The sequence below is a fragment of the Ceratotherium simum genome, chromosome 28 (genome assembly GCF_057802395.1).
Source record: "Ceratotherium simum simum isolate JZ-2026a chromosome 28, ASM5780239v1, whole genome shotgun sequence".
In the NCBI taxonomy this organism is placed as follows: domain Eukaryota; kingdom Metazoa; phylum Chordata; class Mammalia; order Perissodactyla; family Rhinocerotidae; genus Ceratotherium; species Ceratotherium simum.
In genome coordinates, this window is record NC_141927.1 from 3064839 (window position 1) to 3092259 (window position 27421).

The window sequence follows — 27421 nt, forward strand, 5'->3', positions numbered from 1 at the left end:
AAATAGAGTAGAAGTCACCCTTTTGTAAAAGAAATGAAAGGAAATCTCTTCTTTGTGAGGATGTCTCACTCTGCACCAGGCAGAGAAGGAAGGCTACATCACGAGAGACTGATCCACGGAGAGGCACCAACTTAAACCCTCCTTCACCTGACCTTTCCTGCGACCTCCTCCTGTACACCTTCCTCCTTTTGTCTTTATTGGGGGATGGTATTTAAGCAGGAGTCTGAGCCACTTCTTTGAGCTACTCATTTTCCCTGGGTGTCTCCCATGTAGACAGGAGGTATGCATGTCAATAAACTTCTGTTTGTTTTTCTCTTGTTAATCTGTCTTTTATTACAGGAGTCTTAGCCAAGAACTCAGAAGGGTAACGGGAAAGTAATTTTTCCTCCCCTGCAGCACCCCCACCTCCCCAGACGCTCAAACCAAATGCTTAGTAGCCTTCCTTGATCCTCCCTTTTCCCATAGCAAACACTCAATGCTTTAATGTGTCCTGTCACCCTAGCTCAGAAGCATTCCCTGAATCATCACCAGTCTTCAGTTCCACCACACACAACGGTCCAACTTATCCTTAGCACTTGGAAGGGCAAATGCACATTAAAAATAAGAGGCTTAATTCTTCCTGTTGAAAAGAAGGGAAGAGACTTCTCCCCACTCTCTTTTCTTAGAGCATTTACTTGGAAAACTTACAACTGTTAAGTACTTTCTCTGTCTCTTTGAAATGAATGTTAATTTTTTTTTAAAAGCTAAATAAGCCACTTGCCATCTTTAGAATCTAAGAATCTCTTCCTTAGGGACGTGGGAGCCATCCCTTCGAAATGTGTTTCCTGTAACAATCTGGATCACTGAAATGGATATATTTCCGAAATATATCTACTTAAGTTGGTTAAAAAAAAGAATAAAGAAAGAAGCCAGTTTAAAAAAAAAAAAAAAAAAAACGAAATGTACCATCAGTAAGATAAGGGTCCTATTCACGAGTCTCCATGGGAGGGTCAGCAGGAACCTGACTCTAAGTTACAAAACTACCTCCTTTCCTAAAGAAGTGAGAAGTTTATTTCTCCTTTATATAAAAAACCAATTAAGGAACACAGATAGTCACCCCAATTACCAAGTGAATTTAGGATGAACTACGCACAAAAATGGTGCTGAGTCCTCTTACTTGAGCCCTAGTGATTGTCTTGAGAACATGTGTGTCATGGGTCATATCTGCTTATATAAAAGGGAGAGATTTTTTTCTGTCTGCAATCTCTTAGCAGATCACCTATGATGAGCATCACATTCTGGTTTGATGCTTGCTCAATATCACAATTATTTTCTTTCTCTCCTACCTTTGTGGAGAGAGCGTCTGGGTTGGGAGAAGGTTTTGTTTTTAATTCTATTTCCCTGACACACCGAGTGATCCAGGGAGTCCTTGTAGGGTTCTGAGCATAGCAGTAGGACACGCAACTTATATTTTTAAAGTATTAGTGTGGCTGCTGTGTTCAGGATGGACCATGGAGGGAAGGAGAGGCAGAGAAGAGGCAATGAGAACAGTTAGGACAGAAGGGGTGGGAGTGGTTCAGACAGAGGTGGCGGTGTGGAGTGGACAGAGAAGGTCTGATCCTTAACATATTTTAAAGGTAGATCCCAGAAGGTTTTTGGATGGACTACATGTAGGATATGAGAGAAAAAGGAGTTGAGGAAGAATCTGGGGTTTTCTTCTAGCGAGTCTCACATTCTTGCTCAAAAATGAAATAAAAATCAGTGAAAGCTAATCAACAGGTTTTGGGCCTAAGGAAAAGTAATATGCAAGAAAACTGACCTGAGTTTTTAAGACAAGGAATACAGGACGCTATATATGATGGAAATAACGCAGTTCTGGTGACAGAACGTCAGAGTTCTCATCCAGTCTAGGCACTGACGTGTTCTGAAACCACGGGAATCCAGGACTGTTCCTCATAGACGAAGTATATGTGTTAATCACTGCTTTTATGACAAAATGAACTCTCATTCTGAGTGCTGGTACCATATTCATTGAAAAGATATTTATTAGCATAAACTCTTCTATTCCAAGTATTAACAGGAACACCTAATAATTGGACTGACTTATTTAGTTTTAATCACTTGATTGCAGGATGGAGGGCACATGTGCATTTACGAGAACTTTTGAAAATTCACAGATTTTTAGCTAGAATGTGAGCTCTGTAAAGCAAGGATTTTTGTTTCATTGACTCAATCATACCAAATTCTTAGAACAGGGCCTGGCATATTACAGACACTTGGTAATACTGCTGACTGACTGACTGAATGAATGAACCAATAAACAACATGTATAAAGTTTTCATGTATTTAGAAGGATTGGACTCCTTAATATTATATTAGATTTGCTGTGTAAGAGATAGGTTATTTAGTTTATGATGAGTCTGCAAATCAATTATAGTGATCAGTGAAAAGTAATTTATATTTTCTCATAGGACATCATAAAAGCATATTTGAAACTTTAATGAGTACAGAGGTAAGATACTGGTGTTTCTATCCCATCCTAAAATTTATTGAACTGGTGAGTCTAATGCAAATATTAAAGCACTAACTGATTGACTTTGCTTTTCCTGGTCTAAAACGGGGATTGATAAACTACTGCCTGTGGGCCGAATTGGGCCCAACACCGGTTTTTGTGGAGATTACAGTTTAAGAATAGTTTTTGTCTTTTGAAGTAGTTGAAAAATATCAAAAGAAAAATACTATTTCATGACATGTGAAGTTCAAATTTCAATGTTCATGAATAGAATTTTATTGGAACACAGCAGTGGCTATCTATTTATGTACTATTTGTGGCTGATTTTGCATTAAAACGGTAGAACTAAGTAATTGCAACACGGACTATATGTAGCCTGCAAAGCCTAAAATATTTACTATCTGGCTCATTCCAGAAACAGTTTGCTGGTCCCTGGTACAGACAATGATCAGGTAACAACTCTTTGCATTTTTATGGCATTTTCCTTACATTGCTCTTTAAGCTTGTAAAAGGCATTATTTCATTAATCTCAATGTACTCGAGTTAGGGAAATTGAAATAAACTCTTTTTTGTGTGTGTGTGTGTGTGTGAGGAGATCAGCCCTGTGCTAACATCCGCCAATCCTCCTCTTTTTTTGCTGAGGAAGACGGCCCTGGGCTAACGTCTGTGCCCATCTTCCTCCACTTTATATGGGACGCCGCCACAGCATGGCTTGCCAAGCGGTGCATCGGTGCGCGGCCGGGATCCGAACCAGCGAACCCCGGGCCGCCGCAGCGGAGCACGCGCACCCAACCGCTTGCGCCACCGGGCCGGCCCCTGAAATAAACTCTTTTTGCACATGATCAGGTTATCATTTTTCTGAAAAGTTGCTCTTTTGGGTTAGATCCCAACACTGAATATCTCCTTCTTAAGGGTCACTGACTGTATTTCTCAGGACAAACACTACCCAGCAGTCAGAATTCTATGACATGTGTATTAGCTCTTCAGCGGCTGAAAAAGCTTTGGAAAACACACAGAAAGAGAAACCTTAGCTCATCCATCGGGGCGCCTCCACTCAAGCCCAGCTCTAAATTAAAGAAAGTGGATCTGAATTCTACAAAGTTCCACCTAATTAAGTCTCAACCTTCCTCCTTTCACTTCTGAAAATGTCACAGTGCTTCAGTGACTGGAGACATCGAGTCTGCTGAGACCTCCCCACCAAAGGGCAGAGGCTGATGCCTGCTCTAGTGTGTAGGGAAGGAAATACTTTCCACAGATCTCTCTCCGCATTTCAAAAGTAACACATGGTGCTGGAGCAAGAGACAAGGAGGGAAAAAGAGCCTTGACCTAAGTCTCATATCTTACACAAAAATTAATTCGCTATCAATCACAGCTTTAAACACAAAGGATGAAACTAAAACTTTTAGAAAGACATAGGAGAAAAACTGGGAAAACGGGCTAGGCGAGGAGTTCTTAGACAAGACAATAAAAGCATGATCCATAAAAGGAAAAATCGATAAATTAGACCTCATCAAAATTAAAAACCTTTGACCTGTGAAAGACCTTGTTAAGAGGATGAATAGGCAAGCTACAGACTGGGAGAAAAAGTTTGAAAGCCACATGTCTGACAAAGGACTGGTATTCAAAATATATAAAGAATGCTCAAGATGCAAAAATAAAATAAAATAAAAAATCCAACCAGAAAATGGGCAAAAGGCGTGAAGAAACATTTCACTGAAGAGGATATACAGAAGGCAAATAAGCACATGAAAAGGCGTTCAAAATCATTAGCCATTAGGGAAGTGCAAAGAGATATCACTACACACCTACTAGCACAGCTAATAATATTATTTCTATATATAGACAACATCAAATGACGGTGAGGAGGCAGAGAAACTGAATCACTTATGCATTCTTGTGGGAATGCGAAATGGCACAGCCACTCTGGAAAATCATTTGGCCATCATAATTTCAACATTCAATTGCCATTTAACCTAGAAATTACACTTCTGGGCATTTATCCCAGAGAAGTGAAAACTTAAATTCACACAAAAACTGGTACATAAATATTTATAGCAGCTTTATTCATAATAGTCCTAAACTAGAAATAACCTAGATGTCTTTCAATGGGTGAATGATTAAACAAGCGAGCATGACCATTCTATGGAATACTACTAAGCAATATAAAGGAATAAACCATGGATACAGGCAGCAAGCCCTGTGAATCCCCACACAACTATGCCGAGCAAAGAAGTCAATTCCAAGAGACTATATCCTGCACAATTCCTTTCATATAACATTCTTGAAATGATGAAGTTATAGAAACAGGGAATGCATTGGTGGTTGTCAGGGTTAAGGAGGGGGTGGGGCCAGAAGAAAAATGGGTGTGTTTGCAAAAGGACCACATGAGGGGTCCTTTTGGTGATGATGTTCTGCATATTGACTACATCAATGTCAACATCCTGGCTGAGATTTGTACTCTAATTTTGAAAGATGTTACCATTGGGGGAAACTGCATACAGGGTCCACGGGATCTCTCTGTTTTATTTCTTACGATGGCATGTGAATTTACAATTACTTCTAAAGGAAAAATTTAATTTAAAAATTGGTTATATATATTTGAATTGCAGTATTCACTTGAATTATATATGAGTGCAAGTCATTTTATATTTATCATTCTTTTTATTATATGAATGTATGTGTATATCCCTATTCAATTTCAAAATTCAAAGAGATTAAAAAGTTATCAGGACTCAAGACGGAAACCGTGTATTCCATGTTCCTTCAGGCAAAAAAGTAACGTGGGTTTCTGATTGTAAAATTCTTGGTTGATACTGGCAAATTTGAAGATGCACACTATCCAGTGTCAGTTTCACTCAATCCTGGGGATAACGACCATTTCTCTTGGAATTAAAAAAAAAAAAAAAAAAACTAAACCAAACAAAATGTCCTTTCCAGTTAACACAACTATTCACCAAGAGGCTCTATTCATGCTGTTACCATGAGTCAGAAGGGAGGGAAAAAAAAACAAAGGCTAAGGATTCCTCTGATAAATATGTTAAAACCTCTGAAAGCATGGAAAATTTTAGTTTGTCAGTGCAAGCACAGGTATTAAAATAGACGTGTAGACAGAAAGAATGACATTATTATAAGAAAACATTTTATACCCTTTAGGATCTGCCACTCAAGAGTCTTTGCAACAATGTTTCCAAAATGGAAAATTGCTTTCATGATCTTTATACTTAACAAGTACTTAAGAGCTATTAAAATATGTTATAAAGTATACCCATCAAACAAAAGTCTAAATTGAATTCTACAATTAAAAAAACTTCAATATACAACAGAAATAAATCAATCACTGATTTTGTAAAATGGAGAATGTGAACTTCACTACAGGAAAACCCGGTCTGAATCCCAAGAAAATGTTTCATGCTAATTAAATGAAAATATAATAATTCAAGAGCTGTTATTAATACTGCAGCCCTTAAACTAGGCAAAAAATCACCCCATCCCACAAATTTTCATTTTTGAATTCAGATGTCACTTACTTTTTGTAATAATCATGCTTATGCCTTTTCTCCAGCTTAATCGAGTTTTATAATTGGATTCTGATTCTATTTTTACTTTAAAACATTGAATATTTGTTTTACATTAACTTGTTTAGATTGTTTTAAATTAACACAAAGAGCCTCATAATCAATTATTGGAAAGAGAATATTTGTGGTATATAATAAATGCCCAATTTAGGCAATATCTACAAGATAAATTATCTTTCTATTTCTTGCAAATAAATGTCTTAAAGTTTATTCGTTAGTTATGAAACTACATTTTTGATATATGGATACCACACAGTTGTAAAAATTAGACCACATAAAACACTGCACTTTAAATTTTTTAAAAAGACCTAAAAATATAACAGATTAATAGTGTTCCTACTAGTACTTGAGTCACTTATCTTAATTAAGTTCCCAAGACTGAGTGGTGAACTACACTAACTTCCTCTTTTACGAAGGAACTGCAAATGCTCTGAGAAGAAAATACTCATTAGCACTTTTGGTTTCATCTTGTCAAATACAGATATGTTTGTTCTCTGAGGTTTAAAAATATTATACTATTTAAAGTTACTTTAAAAACACTTTATATCCATTAGTAACACAAATATTGAAACTTTCAATGTACCATAAAATTCTGACGGTGTTTTGCATCCTCATAACACTGAAGGACCCTTCCTTCAGTTAGTCAAAGAAATTAGTTTCTTTATATCTAAAGTCAAAATCAGATTAAAAACTTCAACCCTCACCCTCCAAAGATCCTTTTCTAAACATTCACATTAGTAATCACTAAATTGATTTGCAGCTTTCTCATAGGTATGAACAATAAAAATCTGTGTATTGACACAGGACAGACTTGAGGAGGGGAAATAATTACTATCATATTTTTCATGAAACGTTCTGCAAATTCACCTCTTCTTTACCGATGATAAATGCATGATGAACCACTTGAGTGTGCTATAGAAACCTCAGGTGGCTGCAGTAATGCAAAGTTCTGGTATCCTAACATTAGTATGATAAAGCGGTATTTATTTGTTGACTATCTTTTCCTGTTTCTAAGTCAAAACTCACTGTCTACCCGCCTTCCTGCCAAGTGGGTGTCAGGAGACTCTCCGTGTTGTCAGTCTGAACGGAGTAGTGTGAAGCAGGAGACCACAGAGAGGGAAAAACCTAATTTGAGAAGTGCAGACTGAATCATTTATCACATAATACTTCCCTTGAGTCGATATATCTCTAGAACTGAGAATAAATAATATCTCTTCCTTATATGTGGGGGAAATTGATAAATCAAAGTGCTTTTGTGTTCCTTACCTTTGAGAGAAGTCCTCGTCAAAACCATGTGGTGGTAAAAAGCCTATTATTTCCTAATTTAACCTAATTAATGGGGAAATTGTTGCTAATAGAGTTTAACATACATGCTTAGGCTTACATAGCTGGCAAAGATGCCCCTGGCCACATTTTCTGTCATGTAGAGAAAAACAGCATCTCTGTGACGCCTATTCCAAAAATTATACAGTAATATGTGTGTGTTTGTGCATGTGTGTGTGTACTTTTGAGACTTTTTACTTACAGGATTATGCAGTTTGTCATAGTTCATCTGACTTTTATAATGCTTACGACTATGTGTATATATATATATATATCCTCCCCCCCTTGCACTCAGCAATAGGATTGCTAACATCTGGACAGCTTACAGTCTCTTTAATAGTGCTAAATGCTGCCAAGTATATTACTTGGATCTACACCTCAGATGTTTCTCTAACCACCTCAATGAGAATGTGAGTTATTTGGGGAGGACAACAGTGAATCACTTTAAAATGCAACTTGACACACATCTATTGAGTAGTTGCTCTTGCAACTGGAACCATCGTAAGGACTGTGAATGTTAGAGCAGAAATATAAAAAAAAAATAACTAATTCATGTAGGAAATTCACAGTCTCACTAGAACCAATAACTACGAAAATGAGCAGAAAATACAGACACATGCACAAGAAACAAGGAAAAAAACAAAGACAAAATACTATTAGGTGTCTAATGTGAGGTAGAGAGTAAATGCAGTAATTAGTGCAAAATATCTATGATCTCCTAATACCAGGGATTCAGTAACAACCAAAATGTTATAAAAATAATGTGTGGTGAATCCTATGAAGGGGGGAGTACGGAACTCATATAAAATGGGTTCTTTACTCTGAGGACACAGAGAAGTCTCCTAAAAGGAGTGGTGTTTAACTGCAACGCGTAAAATGAATAGAAGCAGCCAAGAGAAGTGACAGAGAGGAGAGTTCTAGGCAGAGAGAACAGTGCAAGTGAAGGTCTGAAAACAAGAGAAAACGATTCTGTTAGGAACCAGCAGTGGAAGAAGTGAGTGAGGATGGAGAGGTAAACAGAAACCAGATGTTGACCAGTTTGAGGTCATGTAACAGAGTTAGATTTTATTTTAATGTGCGTGAGAAACTAGAGAAGGACCCTTTCAGCAGGTGCTCAGCTTGAATACATTTGCTCTCTGCCATGTTGGCTTTTCTTAAACACAAGTTCAATACGATCGCCCTCCTCTGAACAGCCCTCTAGACCAGAGTCCAGTGTGGGTGGAGACCAGGCTGAGATGGTACCTCACGCGATGCAGAGAGATGCAGGGTGAGATCAGCCTCCCAATCTTGTTGGAGGTTGCCTCCAGATAGTCTGGTGATTGGACGTGGTGATGGGACCAGTTTCAGACACGCTATTTTTGAGATGTCTGCAAGATGTTCAAATGAACTTATCTAATTGGCCTCTCAGAAGTTCAGAAGACAGGTGTGAGCTGCAAATAGAGATTTTTAGAGATATTACCTTATGGATCTTTGTCCAAGCCTGGAGAAGAAAGTAAATTGCTGAGAGAGAGAATGTATGGTGAGAAAACCAGATGTCTTAAGACCAGTTCTCGAGGAAACCTACATCTAAAGCAGGAAGAGGAAGACGAGACTGCAAGAGACTGAGACAGAGTGGCCGGTGAGGGAGGAAGGATCTGAGGGACAATTGTGAAAATCCAGGGAAGAGAGTATTTCAATAAGGTGAAAAGTGTCAAGTGCACCACACTTCTGTAAGAGGTGTTTACAAGAACCGCTGAAAGGTGTGTACTGGTGAGAGACATATGGGTTATTTCTGACTGTGAGAAGAGCAGGGTAACTGAGGTGATGAGGGAAGAAACAAAATGAGGTGGGCTGAGGCACGATTTGGAGGTGAGGAGATGTGCACAAGTATAGAACATGTTACAAAGTGTCATTCTAAGGGGAGAAGAGACACACAGGCTGATACCCCAAAGTGTAAAATAGTAGTTTGATGTATTTATTTCAAATTGTGTTTTGAGCATTTAAATACTAGAAGTAAGGAGTCAGAGAGAGTGAAGGAGAAAATAGGAAAGGAAGAGGTTAGCACATGGAGCACAGTGTTCGAGGCAGCCGTGGGAATATCGTGGTATGGTGAGCCTCACTTTGGAGATGGGCAAAGAGTCCCAGGTAACAGGAGTGAAGAGGTAAAGAATCACAGCTAATTTGTGTGTCTGTCCAAGGAAAATGGAAGAAAATCCTTCCAACGCCTTTGTCTTTGGTGAAGTATGACTCAAGATAATGTACTAAATGAGAGAGGATATGATGAGTTTGATGATTTGGGGAAAGTGGTGAAGATTTGAAAATGACAAGGTGAATGGGAGCAAGAGTTCACTAGAAAAATAAATTACAGCTGCTGAGCCCTGGTGAGGCTGGTGGTCATTCATTTAGAGTGGGACAAAAGTACCTGGTTTGTGTGATTTCTTCAGGAGTTTTCCCAGTCCGGAAAAGAAAAGGAGGGCAGGTGACAATGGCAGAAAGCCCATCAGGCAAGGGAGTTTAACATACTGTGAGAGGCTCATTTTTAAGGATGAATTGCTGCTGATGGGGAAGAAGTATAGTGAATTTAAGAGGAACCAACAGGAGAGGGAAAAGCAAGACCTAGATGCACCCAGGAAAGCAAAGAACTGACATGAAGTGGGGAAGCGGAGATGGAAAGAAAAGACGTAGTGAAAGAGTGGCGTGTTTGAATTTAAATTTTCAGAATCTTTGGTGAAGCGTGGAACTGTGCACATTCCCGACAGTGGTGGAAGTGGAGTGGAGAAGACCAGGTAGGAAGGCAGGAGCTGAGAACCTCAGAATTGGATGGGTCGTCATCAAAGGGAAGGTGAAAGACGCCAATAAGAGCTGCCGGGAACCACTCCAATGTCCTCACTGGATGGAGTGGGTAATAGGATGGGTTGTAGAAGGCAGGCAGAGACAGACACTGGGCCAATATTGTTGAGTGGCGTACGTTTGTTTCAAGGGATCTATAATCTTACAATTTGTGTACATTAGTTGTCTATTTGCCTTTCCCATAACTTTTATGAAGACTGAGGCAATGTCAGCCGTCTCTAGCACTGGATCTCCAATACCAGCACTGCATCAGAAACACAGTAGAAAGCAGTTAAATATTTCTTGGTGAATAGACAAATTAATACATGAAGGAATGAATGGTTAGTTAATTAATTCCAAATTATTATACTGATGTGATCACATACTTATGAGGCCAATGGTGACCTTTATCCTGGGCAGGGTCAGATAGTTAATCTCATTATTTATGACAGATTTTCACATTTTTTATGCTCATGTTACTGACAACTTCTTTCTTTTTATTTATTTATTTATGTATTTTTGGGAATAGTACTAATTTATTCATTCTGAAGAAAGTATGAAAACAACCATAAGAGATAATTTCACTTGCAGATCTTTTTTCTGTTCACATACATTGCGTTTGATTTGGAAATCTGACTTTCTTCTTCATATTATTTTTTGTTTGTTTATTGTGGCAACATTGGTTTGTAATATTGTATAAATTTCAAGTGTACATCATTATACTTCTATTTCTGCATGGGTTACATCATGTTCTCATGTTCACCACCCAAATACTAATTACAATCCATCACCACACACATGTGCCTAATTATCCCCTTCGTCCTCCTCCCTCCTCCTTTCCCCTCTGCTAACCACCAACCCAATCTCTGTCTCTATGTGTTTGTTTGTTGTTGTTGTTATTATCTACTACTTAATGAGTGAGATCGTAAGGTATTTGACCTTCTCCCTCTGACTTATTTCACTTTGCATAATACCCTCAATGTCCATCCATGTTGACAACTTATTTCTGAAAGACATGTTTTTAAAGACATTCTGATAATTCAGTCTATTAAATCTGGGAGCATTTTCTTCTTCTTAAAATAAGGTTGCACAACTCTGCCTAATGTATCATTTGTTGATTTAGAGTTTGAAATTTGCGGGAAATTTTTCATTCAAGGTCTTGGGGAAGGGTAGGCCATGCTGTGGCTGCCCCCAGAAGTCACTGTTGCCTGAGAAACGATGAATGAGCTTTCAACGTGAGCAGGATTTATGTTAGCATAATGGTGGGCACAGGTGATATTCCAGCTAGTATTTCTATAGAAAAATGTTGATAACCTCTTTCATAATTAGTATTAAAGATACATCCTCAGGGAAAGGGAACCTTTGTGCACTGTTGGTGGGATTGTATATTGGTACAGACACTACAGAAAACAGTAAGGAGGTTCTTCAGAAAATTGAAAAATAGAACTACCATGTGATCCAGCAATCCCACTTCTGCATAGATATCCAATGGAAATGAAAACAGAACTCGAAGAGATACCTGCACTCCCATGTTCATTGCAGCATTATTTACAATAGCCAAGACATGGAAACAACCTAAGTGTCCACACACAGAAGAATGGATAAGAAGATGTGGTCCAAATATTCAGTGGAATATTATGCAGCCTTAAAAAAGAAAGAAATTCTGCCATTCATGACAACATGAATGGACCTCGAGGGCATTATGCTAAGTGAGGTAAGTCAGAGAGAGAAAGATAAATACTGTATGATCTCACATATGTAAAATCTAAAAAAAGCTGAATTCATAGAATCAGACAGTAGAATGGTGCTTAACAGGGGCATAAGGGTGGGGGAAATGGGGACACATTGGTCAAAAGGCACAAACTTCCAGTTATAAGATGAATAAGTTCTGAGGACCTAACGTACAGCATGGTGATTATAGTTAAGAATACTTCATTATATACTCGAAAGTTGCTAAGAAAGTAGATCTTAAATGTTCTTATCACAAAAAAGAAATTTATGTGATGTGGTGAGGTGTTAGCTAAAGTTATGATGCTAATCATTTTGCAATATATAAATGTATCAAGTCAATACATTGTACACCTTGAACTTACACAATGTTACCTGTCAATTATATTTTTAAAACATTGGGGGAAAAAAGATACACCTCAAGAAAAGTGCCATTTACATGTTCTGTTTTTCTTCTTTCCTTTTGTTAGCAACCTTGTTAATATTAGACAAAGCTAATCACAGTCAAAATTTCAATATTCCATGGAATGTGGGATTTAGAACTTCAACTAAGGCAGCATCTTAGTCTCAATCAATTCAACACACATCCTTTGTATCCCTGTCGTGAGCTAAGTAAAGGTAATCAAAGCAAATGAAACCCTCTTTGGCCTTGAGCTATTCATAATCTATGTGTATAAGTGGCCAAGGATAAAAATTTATGGTCAGTTCTCTACCAGTCCTATCAGGAAAGTTCTGAGAGAGCAGAGAGGGGTAATGGTTCTAGCTGCCCTCGCTGTATGCTGCCCTCACATAGAAACTTGACCCATAAACCCAGGGTTTATGGCTGGGTCTTTCCTATAAAACAATACCACTCTGTTCAGCAATTGGCAGCCCCAATGGCCTCTCTCATTATAAAGAACAAACGAATTTTTTAAAATGAAAATGTACCTCTTAAATTATCTTTCAATAAAGTAAATTAGGGAGAGATGTCATGTAGCGGCTAAGTTATGACCATTATTTATGGAGAAATCAAGCTCACAAAACCTGAGAGTGCAAAATCGCTCCAGCCACATTTTCCCTAAGTGTGAGAGAGCTGACTGTTCAGACTGTTGAAGGTTCAGCTGAAGTTTATTTAACCCCTGGAGTAAAGGTCAGTTTTGTGTGCTGAACTCCATTTTCTTGCGTTTTATGCATGATTAAATGGTAATTAAGCTTTAATGAAAAGTGTTAGGCTGATTACAATTAACATAATTGCACTAGTCAGTTCATGTTCTCATGTTTTACATGCTGTGGGGAGCGGGCAGGACAATGGGCCTTTAATGGGGTTTGAATATCTTGAGCATCAACAGTTCATTTTTCTAGTGGAGAAAATTTCATCTTACAGTAAAGTGAAAGTAGACACACATATAAGGCCGTGTGTAATACATATCCTACTCCATCAATGGCCATTAAACACTCGTATAGACACACAGCATTGAGGACAAGCAATTAGTATTTCCAGATTCCCAGTAAACAGTTGTTCCTGTCCCAAGATTATTTTAAAGCAGGGAGAAATGATCATTTATTAATGAAAAAAGGAAATTTATCAAATGATAGATTAAACTATGCTTATTTAAAAAACAAGTATTAAACTTTATAAAATGAAAATATTTTGCCTTGTTTCCAACTGGTATCAAAATATTAGGTAATCAAAGATAAATAAGTGTATAAAGAATTATAAAACTTAAAAGATCAACACAGAGATGTATAACATTTATTAAATCTGTACAATGTGTTCTTTACTAGTCAAAACACATTCTACACTGGCCACTACTTCTGATAATAAGTGCTATATAAAAGACCATTTATCTTAACTATCTGTACTGGATAGAAACTGACCCAGAAATGAAAGAATCTTTTTTATTAAAATTAGCATTTACAAATTTATTTATTAAGGGCTTTTCTACTAAAATTTTTGAATGAAGCTAAAGTCAGTCACAAAACAAAATCTTCAGTAGATGGCATGTGGTATTCGTCACACAGTCAAAATCATCCTAATGTTTTCAAGATTTACACAACTGGAAAGTTTTCAAACATATTCAATCAATTAGAAAACACTTTTAGCCACTGATTATATATCATGTTCTAGAAATAGAAAGACATTCTGCCCTCCAGTAACTCAGTCTACTAGAGTGCAAATAAAATGCTCACATAGAATAGCGAAAGCACTATATCCAAGTATGAGCGTAGAATCTGGAGACTGTAGGTGACATGATTGATGCTGATACAAGGGTCTTAAAGGGTGGTATGGCCACACTGGAGTTCATGAAGCCAGCAAAGAGAAGGCCAAGAGCAGTATGTAAAATGAACACACACCAAATGTGGGCATCCCCAGGGAGGGTGGCATCCTGCTGGAGGTAAGTTACATTGGATCTGACCAGGGGGAGGGCAGTGACTGAGGATGATATTGAAAGGTACATCAGGGCAAGTCTGCAGAGGCTTTTATAGCCTTTATGTTGGGCAATGGGGAGCATCAGAGCTATCTCTGGCTGAGATGGGAAGACAGTGGAGAGTTCTGACCAGAAGCCAGGTGTCATTAATGACTCATGCAGGTTCCTCTGCTCAGGTAAGATAGCACATGGACACGACAGGAGAGAGGAAACCAGTTGGTAAGCCATGGTAACTCAGTCTATTCTGAAATGACTTAGACCAAGGTGGTAGAGCACAGGTTGAGAGAATTGGGTGGATTTTGGATTTATTTTGAATATGGACCCTACTGAATGTGTGGCTGGATTATATGTGGGGTGTGTGATAAAGAGATTTGTAAAAAAATGACCTCAAAGGCTTTGTTCTGAGAAACCAGTACAATGGAGCTGACATTTACTAAGACAGGAAAGACTTCAAGAAAACCAGGTTTGAGAATGGAGTGGATTAGAAGTGTGGTCAAGTGTTAGTGTTAAGTTGCCTGCTCTGTGTCTGCCTCCACATCAAAATAGAGACCCATGTCCAGTAGGCAGTGGGATGGTCGCAGAGGTCCTGGGAGGTTGACCAATAAAACTTGAGGAGTGACTATTTAGATAGATAACAAAGAGACATGAGGACAAGCCCTAGTATCATCCAACTTTTACAGTTTGGGGAAAGAAAGATGAGAATCAGCAAAAGAGACTATAATAGAGTGGCCATTGGAATAGGAGGACCAATAGAGAAAGGGGAAATGGAACGCAGTTGAAGAAGGTGTTTTAAGAACAGAGAAATAGTCAAATAAAATTAAAAATCTCCAGCCTAGTATGGAGTTATGTGATTGAGAGGTGGAGCAACACTGATGTTAAATTCTTATGCTTTAAATTTACTGAGAAATATCTGATAATTCAAATGTCTCTAAGAAAATAAATGTTCAAATAAGCATTTTTCCTCCAATAATTCAGTTACACCTATAATGCTTAATTCACATATTATTGGCACACTATCAATTTAGAATGGTTTACCAAGAAAACTCTAATTTAATATTATTGAATAAATATAATTTTTGCTTTGCAACAATGGTCCTACTTGAAATATCAATTATTTGAGGAAAACATTTCTTCGAAGTTCCATTATTTTTAATTTTATTTTGAAATCATAGAATAGTGCTAACACTTCAAATTCTGACATTAGCTTAGCTTATGAATGGCAGCACAATCTAGTTTATACATAAAGTATCTCATTTTTTTGATCCAGGAGCATAAAGACAAATAAATGGGCTTTTCCTTCCTCCCAGACAACCTTGCAGAAATCCATTCATAAAAGAAGTCTCAGAGTCAATACCATATTTTCATCTGTAAAATGGTATTTCTCAAAGCATACACCAGACATGGGGATTTATTAACCAGTAATGGGGGAGGGAGGGAATCACGTCCAAGTGTGATGTTAAACCACACGAAATTGCCTCATTCAACTACTTTTTATCTACAAAAGTGACAATTTCATACAGTTCAAACTTGAACACTTGGAAAACTGAGTTAAAAAAATTAAGCAAGTTTCATTTCTGTAGGAACTTTAATGAGTGTGTTCATGTTTATCACTTCCTAAACATCAATACATTAATTAATTACATGAGGAGAATAAAAAATGTCTATGATTCTCAAATAACTGTAATAAAGGGCCTCTTTTTTCTTAAACCTAAACTAGGAAGATGTCTTTTGAAAAAAGGGAATCATGAAGGAACACTGAAAAAGAAGTGGTTGCTGGTTTCCACAAGAATTTTCAAAAAGGAAGATTTTCAAAAGGCCGGGAACAAACTACACATACTCGAACCATACGCTCCAGCAACCATGCTCCGTAACATTTACCCAAATGAACTGAAAACATGTCCACACAAAAACGTGCACACGGATGTTTATAGCAGCTTTTTCCCAAAACTTGGAAGCAACCAAGATGTCCTTCAGAAGGTGGATGGATGAATAAATTGTGGTCCATCCAGACAATGGAATATTACTCAGTGATAAAAAGAAATGAGCTATCAGCCATGAAAAGACATGGAGGAACCTTAAATGCATATGACTAAGTGAAAGAAGTCAGTCTGAAAAGGCTGCAGACTGTGTGATTCCAACTATATGACATTCTGGAAAAGAGAAAACTATGGAGATGGTAAAAAATCAGTGGTTGCCAGGGGTTAGAGAGTGGGGAGGGAAGAACAGGCGGGGCACAGAGGGTTTTTAGGGCAGTGAAACTATTCCGTATGATACTATAATGATGGATACATGTCATTATCCATCTGTCCAAACCCATAGAATGTACAACACCCAGAGTGAACCCTAATGTAAACTGTGGACTCTGGGTGATGGTGACGTGTCAGTGTAGGTTCATCCATTGTAATAAATGCACCATCTGGTGGGGATCTTGATAATACGGGAGGACGTGCATGTGTGGCGGCAAGAGGTACATGGGAAATCTCTGTATTTTCTGCTCGGTCTTGCTGTGAACCTAAAGTTGCTCTGAAAAATAAAGTCTATTAAAAAAGAACGGCCAGGAGAGTATAGAATGGGTAGGAGCGGAAAGTGAACATAACTTCATAACGTTATCAACTTTTTTGTTTTCCCAAATAAAGATGGTACATCACACATCTACCATCTACTCTCACCACCATTTCTGAAGATAAAGGACAGTTTCACCTCACAAAAAAAGAGCAAAAATGATATGATCTTGGAATAAAGAACATTTTTTCCCTAAAGCAAGTTAGCTGGAGCGAACTTGCCTTAAATATTTTTGCCGTAGACATTGAAAATTTCACCACATACGGGTACTATTCCACGAGCACATGTTTGCACATCACTGCCTCAAAGTGCAGTGAGACCAGAGGTAAGAAATTGTGCAGACCATCACCTCAATTTTATTAGGAACCTTTTAAAGTATTAAATTGACCTAAGTCCATTTTCTTATGTAAATGCTAATTATGGCTCACAGTGACCTGCCAAGAGATAAATTGAGTCGGAATGCGTTTATGTGTAAATGCCACTTGTTTTATGATGACAGCCAACCCTGTGTGCTACCAAATTATATGATACCTCTGCATGGCGCAAGCTGAAGGGTACTCAGAGCTTCAACCACCCACAATGTCTCCACTCCTTTCTTCTTGGGAGACCGTTCATTAGAAATGGGCTAGACAGCAAAGATGGGAACTATCTTCAGGAGACAAGAGTTCAAATGTGCAATGCAGCGCCCACTAGTAGTCCTGGAGAGATTACTGTCTCATGTGGACTCTTGAAACCTTGGCCCAAGGAGGGAAGACATGCAGGGCACCTCTCTGCAGGGAAGTTGAGAATAGAGGATGAAAACACATCTGAGTAGCAGCTGGTAGCGTCCAGACCTCATCGCACAGTCAAACTAGGGTAAGTAGGGAGCTGGAGTTGGTGCCAAGCATTGGGGAGCACCAAAGATAAACTTTTATGTTTGGGTAGAGACCCGCGTCTGTCTTGGACACAAGTTCAGCTGATTAACTCAAACCTTTAAAGTAACATATTTTTTCATATAACTAAGGAGACCCATTGCCCGTCCCTAACAATGAACAGAACTTCCTAAGACAAACCATGCTCTTGATACGCATTTTCAAAATATCAGATTATGCTCAACAAAAATTACATCCATGTAGGGGGAGGTTTGAGAATAAAGTGATACCCAGATGAAAGGCAAGGAAGCCGTGTACCTACTTGAGAACTGGATGGAGAAGCCCGACTTGCTGATGAAGAAGTCACTGTCGAACTGCAGGGTGAGCGAGTTGAAGGTGCTGTGGATGTCCTCGGGGAGCGCGGAGCCACTCCACTCCTTCAGCAGGATGTCGCTGTCCACGGGGCCGTCCCAGACCTTCAGGATATCGTGAGCCATCTCAGTGTCAAACACGATGAAGTGAAGACTGCAAAGAGAGGGCACAGCTGTATGTTCACTCAAGACAACACTTCCCGTTCGGTGAGCACCTCCTAAGCACAGAAGTCTAATGCACCCAGCTCATTTCATTTGCACAAAGCCTCCCCAAAGTACACCTTACTATTATCTGACAATTATGGGTGAGAGGTTCCAGCCTCGTAGAAGTGAATTTGCTTGTGCAAATTAGAATATAGCAGAACTTACTTCCGCCTGTGACGGATGCAGAGATAGTGAGCTATATGCTGAGCTATGTATTTAAGGATAAAACAATTCCTTTGGAGACTGTCAGCTCTTTTTATCATTCAAAGCTTTCTAGGGCACACAAATCGAAGACGAGTTTGCCATGGCTTTGTTTTAAGCTAATCAAAGATTTTTAATATATGCAGCGTCAGTGTTGTTCTTGAAATGCCCACTAGGTGGTAGCACCCATACCAGGAGAAAAACGATTGCAAAAGGATGTTAGCAGAAGTATATTGTCTAGCTGTATCTGAATGATCTGATCTTACACTGTATTTGTTTCTATAAATTTTATTTTCAGAAAGATGCTTGATTTGAAATACCAACACAAAGGCAGAAATGTGTCATATAAGCTCCTTTCTTTATAACATTTTAACGTACTTCTATCAGATTTACAAATAATTTCCAGAGCAACTTAAAAATCTCTGCATCTGAGAAAGCTCACTTTCAGAGGCAGCAGCAGACCTGTAGTCCTATTTATGGCAATTTAGGCAGATGAAAGGGTAGCTAAAATACCAACAAAAATCCGTATTTCCTGAATGTGTTGATGTATAGTTTTTCATTCACTGTTCATTGCACAAAGTTGTAAAGGAGATAAAAATCACAATAGATGACATACAAAAAACTGTACACAAACCCAAATAATTTATTTTGTGCGAATTATATAGTCAAAGAAAATATCTGTCACACTCTACAGAAAATATAAATTTGTAGTCTATTTTTAAATGTTCAATATTAAATATTTTTAATATAGAGAAAAGTACAGAATATAGCAGATACTTATATACCCACCACCACCAATGTTAATGTTTGCCTTTTTACTGCTTCAGATCTTTTCGAAAAATAAAATCTTACAGATACAGTCATACTCCCCGTCCTCTCCACTTATTCATTTGTTCTTCCTCTCACCCCACGTTCTGATATTGTGATGGACTGTTCCCATTTATATTTTCATAATTTTCATGTGTGTATGTACGCATAGATATCCCCAAACAATATATACTACTACTTTCTGTGTTTAACAATAATTATATGATAGATGTCATTTTGGCATGAATGTGCTTGTATCATTTTCAGGTTGCTTTTTATATTCAGCATTATGTGAAATTCCTCTATACTGAAAAATGTAGATTTTGTTAATTCACTTTAAAAGCATGAGTAAATGCTTCATTCTTCTAGTCCTCTACTAAAAGATAGATAGCTTCCACATTTTATTATGACAAACAGAGCTACAATGAACGTTCCCATGGACTCATCTTAGGGTCTCTCTAGTTTGTTCCATTTGCTGTGAGGGAAGAGTTAAGCCAAGCAAAACCTCTACACTAAGACCAACCTCAACAAAATATTTGATATAACATAACTTAATACAGATAAGAAACTTACTAACCACAAAAGAAATGAATTTGACTCATTGAAATTAAGAACGTGTCTTTATCAAAGACACCTTTACGAGACTGAAAAGGTAGACCACAGAGTATAAGAATATAAGTATTAAATAGAAAATCAACAAAAGATTGCATTCAGAATGTATAAAAACTATATACAAATCAGTATGTAAAAAGATAGACATTCCAGTATGGAAAACAGGAGCAAAAGACTTCAACTGGCAATTCTTAAAAGAGGATATTGAAAAGGACAATAAACCTATAAAAGAGTGTTGGCCTTAGTCAGTCATCAGGGAAATGCAAATTAAGACTACTACACACATAGAATGGCTAAAATGAAAAAGACAGTCAAGGCCAAGTGTAGTTGTAAGTGGAGTACCTGGAAATCATCTACACTGTGACGGGAGTGAAGACAGGTATAACCACTTTGGAAACTGACAATATCTACCATAGCTGTCTAAACGGATCTACTGACATAATATGATTGGCATCAAAATCCTAGGAAGTCACTATTGCCCAGCAATTCTAGTCCTAGGTATAATATACCCAAGAGAAAAACATACACACAAGTAATACATGAAAGCATATTCAATAAGCCCATTTGCAATAACTCCAAACTTGATAAAAACAATTCACCTGTCCATCAACACCCAGAATGAATAAATACATTATGGTGTATTTAAGCAATGGAATTATCCGCCTATGTCAACGGAAGTGAAGGTTGAGAAAATCAAGACACAAAATTAATCACACTGTATAATTCCATTTTATATAAAGTTCAAATCAAGCAAAACTCATCTGAAATCAGGATAGTGATTATCCTTGAGAAAATATGATTTGAATGGAGATCAAAGTGTCCATCCTGGGTCTTGATGATCTATTTCTTTATCTGATTGCTGGTTACACAGGGGTGTTCTGTTGTGATCAAGCTGTACACTTATCATTTGTGTAGTTTTATGCATGTATGTCGCATGTTAATGGGAAGCTCACATAGACAAACAAACGTGCAGCCTGGTGCCATGAGTTCTGCCATTTTGGAAAATGTTTCACGACTCCAACAAAAAAAAATGATATAATAAAATTTAAATACAGATAAAGTACCAGTCATTTAAAAAGAATACTAGAAGTCAATATACCAGACACTATACAACTAGGTAGGGAAAGTTTAAAAATTGAATAAAATGTAGTATCATCCCTAAGGAAGTCACAGTTCTTTCAGACTCAGGCACAAGAGAAAATAAAACCCAACACATTCAATGGCAGTGCAGAGTGTCACAGTGCTAACAGGTATGCAGGAAGCTTCAGGTGAGCACAGAAGGGGCGGTGTCTAGTTCTGCCTCCTGTAGGCTGGGACAGGTTGTGTCAAGCGGAGAGAGATAAGGAAGGGAGATTCCAGCAAGTGTGATGGGACAGGAGGGGACTAAACAAATAAATATATAAATATGTCACAAATATCAAAATATAAAAGTTACAAACAAATGTAACAAATGAAACTTCGTAAAGATTATTTTTCCCTACCAGATTGGCAAAGATTAAAAAGACTGTCTGGTTTCAGAGATAATGTGGAGACTCTATCTTTTCACATACTGTTGGAGGCCATATCTACTCTTTTGAAAAGCAGTTTGGTAATGGCTATAAAAATTTAAATGTTCATACACAGCAAGTCCAGCTCTAGAAATTCATCATAACAAGTACCATCGGAGAGATATACTAGGAGGATGGTAGCATTGCTGATAACAGTGAAAAATTGAAAACGACCCAAATATCCCAACAAGGTATAATTTAAATAAATTATGGCACATTCAGGCAATGGATTATTATTCAATGACTAACTAGAATAAGGTGGAATTACAAGGAAGGACATAAGACTTTGACCATGTTTATTAACTGAAAAAAAAAATCTTCAGCATAATATTGGCATGATACTATTTTTGTAAAAATAAATAAATAGGTAAACAAATAAACAAAACTTTATATATTTGTGGTTGCATTGAGAAATTACAAAAATATATACCAAATTTTCAACTGTAGTTTTCTTTAGTATCTAGAATTACAGCAAACAATTTTCAAGCTTTTTATTTTTGCACAACACTTTTCTAGTGCTGTGGAAAAGGAAAAATGGATGACTTTGAATGCCATTCCAATGAGCTTGAATTTATTTTTCACATAATGAGCAGACAATTTTTTTTTAAGTGGTCAAGTGAAATGATCAGCTTTGCTTTACAAAAAGATTTTCATTAAGACACATAAAAATGTTTTAACCATTTGACCCAGCAAGAAATTTCCTAAGGATGTATTCCAAGGTGTTAATTATAAATATAAGCAAATATCTACCTGCAATACTATTTGCTATACGATTAGGTATGGTATCAAAAATTAGAAATAACAGAAATAACCAAGAGAGTCAATATTTAATTACACACACCCATACTATGGAATATGCATCAGCACATATAATACATACGTCAACATGCTAACAATGATGTCTGGTAGTGGGATAATGCATGTTTTTTTAATATACTTTTTCAAAATGTCTATATATGCATTCGTTTTACAGCCACACAAAATAAATTTTATATAAATTTTCTTTTACTAAATATAATAAAATATTTAATAAATAAATAATATATAAAGGGCTGGCCCCATGGCTTAGCGGTTAAGTGTGCGCGCTCTGCTGCTGGTGGCCCGGGTTCGGATCCCAGGCACGCACCGACGCACTGCTTCTCCGGCCACGCTGAGGCTGCGTCCCACATACAGCAACTAGAAGGATGTGCAACTATAACATACAACTGTCTACTGGGGCTTTGGGGGGAAAATAAATAAATAAATAAAATCTTAAAAAAAAAAAAGAACTTTATTAAAAAAATAAATAATATATAAATACATACATAAGACAATTTAAAAATAAATACATTTTAGATATATAAATACAAAATATGTATAATATAGTATAAAAAATATAAAAAATATTTAATAAAGAAAATAACACACGTTCCTTAGAGTGGGGATGGTGGATGAGAGAAAGCCCTTGCAGGACGGTCAGTTAACAGGCAGAGTGAATTATGTGGGTCTGGACAAGAGAAGCAGCAGCAGTGATGGGCAGGGAGTGGTATCTGGGAGGCTGCAGATGTAGAATTAATGAGACGTGATGACCACATGAGTATGGGAGGGAGAGAAACACATGATACTAAGAAGTTTGCTTTGATGTCTTGATACATGGTTAAGACATTAACAAAGATAATAAGTTCAGAAGGAAGGTGGCTGTTGGTTGGAAGTGTTGAGTCCTAGAAGAAAACGGATAATTTTCAGATGAGGTAATAAGAATGACATTTTTGTTGAGGGGTTGACATTTTAACTGGGTCCTAAAAGATGAGAAGAATCTAGAGGTGAGATATTGAGGAGAAATTGAGGAAAGCACAGGTCAAGAGAGAGAGCTGGGATAGCACGGATTGGGATCAGAGACTCATAAATGCTTCATTTGTGTTGAAGTATAACGTATGTGTGAGTAGTCGGAGATAAATTTGTAAAGGCATAGTGAGGCAAATCAAGAGGGTATAACAGGTCTGGTTAAAGAGCGTCTGTATGCTGATTAGCAATGGGGGTGGCTGAGAGATGGGAGAGGCGAAAAGATGGACTTGGAAAGGTCAGTTGGGAGAAGATTAAAGAAAGAGAGAAGTGATGGGAATGCTACATAAGGAACTGGAAATAGCAGCTAAGAAGGAGAGAGAAAGAAACATAGAGCTGACCAGGATTTGGTTTATATGCAACTAATTTTTCTCAGTGCATATTATGAAGAAATGTAATGTAATTCACCAAAAGAATACTAAGATATATAGTAAATATCTTGACTTTTTTTAGTTGTGAAAATGCTGGAGATTGGGGAAGGAGAAATAGGGAAGAGTAGAAGATATTACTGAAAGTTAAAGTCTCCAGCCGCTTGGAGGAAGATAGACATTAACAGAAATAGGGAATGAAGAAGCAGAAACAGGCTTCAGGGGAATGATAACAATAATGATGAAACTGAGGCATCTGGAGTATATCTGTGAGGAGTTCAGTGTCTCTGGATTAGCAGCAATGTCAACGTCCCCCCCACCAGCTATTTCTCCTATAACTCCATTTACCTGCGATTCGAATCTCACTTCCAGTGTTATCACTTTTCATTTCTTTCTGCACTTTCATTGTTGTTGGCCAATTCCCTTTCTGATTATCCATTTTTGTAAAATGTCAAGTGGGTTGATCACTGGGAGACAAGGAGGCAACACAACGACACGCTTTGCTGTCTGTGGGTGAACTGAGTACAGATGCCCAGTGACCAATTACCCATGGGCTTTGAAAGAAGGCCTGTGATCATGTTACTGGTCGTGATGTGCCTCTGTTATTTGTGTAGTGATTTGGGAAACGAAGAGCTAAAAGATGTCTGTCCTTTAATGCACTTCTTCACCGTTAATCTACAATGGTAACTGAAATTTGAATTGTGCAGTTGGGGCACTGGTGTTACTTAATTAAACTGCAGTAACTGAAATTGCACGTTTCAGGATCTTGCAAAGTGAGGAGTGCCTGCAGTTTTCTTCCTTCTCCATCACTCTTTCCTAAGTAACTGATAAGGTACCCTAAACCCAGCAGCTGCTCCCATAGTTCTCACTAAGGGGGATGGGAGTCCAGCCATTGACACTGGGCAGACTTTGTAGCCCTACTGCTGCACTTTCTATTGATGGCTGAATTCTCTTGACTGGTTAGTTCCTCACGTTATCTACAAAAAGATATGGGATGTCCCACTATGGTCTTAATAGAAAGGGAGAAATTTGAGATGCTTTGATTCCCGGCCCCAAGCCTGTCTGTAATGTGGACAAAAGGCTCCCAGCTCACGCTCCCAGCACATTTACTAAGGCTCAACACAGAGACTGGAGAGAAACGTCCATTGAAGGGGGATCATTTGCCTGCCATTTTCCTCTTGAGTCTACTTCTTATAGGGATCTTGAAGTCTGGTCAAAAATAAATTAAAATATTCCTAGATCACCAAACCAGAGCTCATCTTAATTTCTCTACAGCCCAGCAGTGCCAGAAAACAAATTCAGGACACATCAAGGGGAGACGAGGATCGTCAACCCACATTTCACTCTCTTTGAAAGTCTGCACAGGGACAGTTTTGACAATCTTGATAAATTTTTGATATGCCTCTAATGTTTTAATACTGCATGAGCTTTTCTGAAAGAATTCTCCCCCGACTCTTCCTCCAAATGCAATTTCCTATGAACGACAAGGAACAGAAATACTTTCAAAGTGGGTTTTCCAGACAATTACACTTTTGGAAAAGCAATTAAAACCAAGGAACAATATACACATGTGATTATGTAAAACACAGCCTTAATGCTGCTTGCTGAAGATGTTTCTGGTGCTGTTACCTTTATTATATAAATTACAGCTGTGCTCAGCAATGAACTACATTGGAGAAATGTTTACAGATAACTTTCAATGCGGCTAAATTTACTACCATGTCTCATGATTAGACTTTTAATTAAATTTGGCACAGGTAACTGCTTTGTAGTATATATGTTAAAATTACAAACTTCTTCCAGACTCAAGTGCCCTATGACAATAACTATTTTGGGATCTTCTGTTACCTCGAACAAAAACTCATATCAATACTCAATCAGAAATCACCCTGGGCCTCGATGAAATCAAAGTCGGCCCAGTAATGATTACCTGAAGCGTTGAAACCAGCCCTTTTACAATTTCTGAGATCTTGTTGCTTACTCATTCTTTGAGAGTGAAAAACATTTACATCAAAAAATCATAGTTTGAATGTACAGTAATGAATTCCATTTATATTAAAAATTTTTTAATACTTAAATTAATCTCTAGACTCATGTTTATATAACTGATGCATTTCTCATTTTCAAGAAAACGGTGTATGTAATGTTAGCTATGTTACTAATGAAATAACTAAGACTTAATGAACTAGCCAATAGATATCAAAGCTAGCCCAGACTCTATTTTCCTAAGTATTAGGACCATTTTAAGCCTAAAATTATATATTATGTACTTTTAAGTATGTTATTTTCCAAACCAAAATACTACAAATAGTACATTTTTTCTTTTTTTTTTTAATCTTTTGTTTATTGCAGTAACATTGGTTTATAACATTGTAAAAATTTCAGGTGTACATCATTATACTTTTATTTCTGCATAGATTACATCATGTTCACCACCAAAATAGTACATTTTTTCTTAATGAAGAGAAATCATCAAAAATATTTTGGGATGGGGCTGGCCCTGTGGCTTAGCGGTTAAGTGTGCGTGCTCCGCTACTGGTGGCCCGGGTTTGGATCCCAGGTTCCCACCAACGCACTGCTTCTCCGGCCATGCTGAGGCCGCATCCCACATACAGCAACTAGAAGGATGTGTAACTATGACATACAACTATCTACTGGGGCTTTGGGGGAAAAAAAAAAAGAGGAGGATTGGCAATAGATGTTAGCTCAGAGCCAGTCTTTCTCAGCAAAAAGAGGAGGATTGGCACGGATGTTAGCTCAAGGCTGATCTTCCTCACACACACAAAATATATATATATATATTTTGGGATGAAGTTGGATATCGATTGAGTAAATTAATTATAAATACTGATGCTTCCTTCTTAACTTCCTTATTCAAAGGATTTCATGCCTTAAATTAAAAAGATCTGTTTACAAATTGGGTAAGGTAAACTCTCACATTTGAAAGATATGTAAGAGAAGAAAATAATTCCCAGAACAACAAACTGGTGTATGCAATGCCTTTTTTTCTAGAATGTTAATGATAAAATATCAAAGTCAGTTCATGATTCAAAAGTTGTATATTTTTTATTACTTCAACTCATCCTTTATTAATTTCTTTTCTCTTTTCTTATTAAAACGTTAATGAAGTATTAGATTCACCTGTGAAGAGTGAATTCATCACTTGGGTTGCATTTAGGAGAACACAGTGCTCAGTCTAATTCTCGGGAAAAAAATCACAAGAGAACATGTAAGAAATAGGAAAATGTGAAATCCTCCTAAAAATAAAATATACCCTGCTTATGTAAAGTCATATCATGATCACAGATGATTCCTAGGATTTTTCACAATCAAAACCAGTGTAATGGCTTTTATACTACTCAGATCAAGCATTCAGGAATTCAAAGTTAAGAACTAATAGTTAGGGCCAGCCCAGTGGCTTAGTGGTTAAGTGCACGCGCTCTGCTACTGGCGGCCCGGGTTCGGATACTGGGCATGCACCGATGCACCACTTCTCTGGCCATGCTGAGGCTGCGTCCCACATACAGCAACTAGAAGGATGTGCAACTATGACATACAACTCTCTACTGGGGCTTTGGGGAAAAATAAAATAAAGGAAAAGGATTGGCAATGGATGTTAGCTCAGAGCCAGTCTTTCTCAGCAAAAAGAGGAGGATTGGCAGGTTAGCTCAGGGCTGATCTTCCTCACACACACAAAATATATATATATATATATTTTTTGGGATGAAATTGAATATCTATTGA

General features: G+C 37.6%; 1 protein-coding gene across 1 annotated transcript in view; it reads right to left on the reverse strand.

The window, feature by feature from the left end:
* CSMD1 (CUB and Sushi multiple domains 1) overlaps positions 1 to 27421 on the reverse strand; it is a gene marked incomplete at its 5' end in the record, with an annotated part of 1589548 nt that overhangs the window by 272739 nt on the left and 1289388 nt on the right. Inside the window, one exon of the mRNA XM_087418289.1 lies at positions 18069 to 18271. Coding sequence (XP_087274415.1) covers positions 18069 to 18271 — 203 coding nt within the window. The remainder of the gene's footprint in view (positions 1 to 18068; positions 18272 to 27421) is intronic.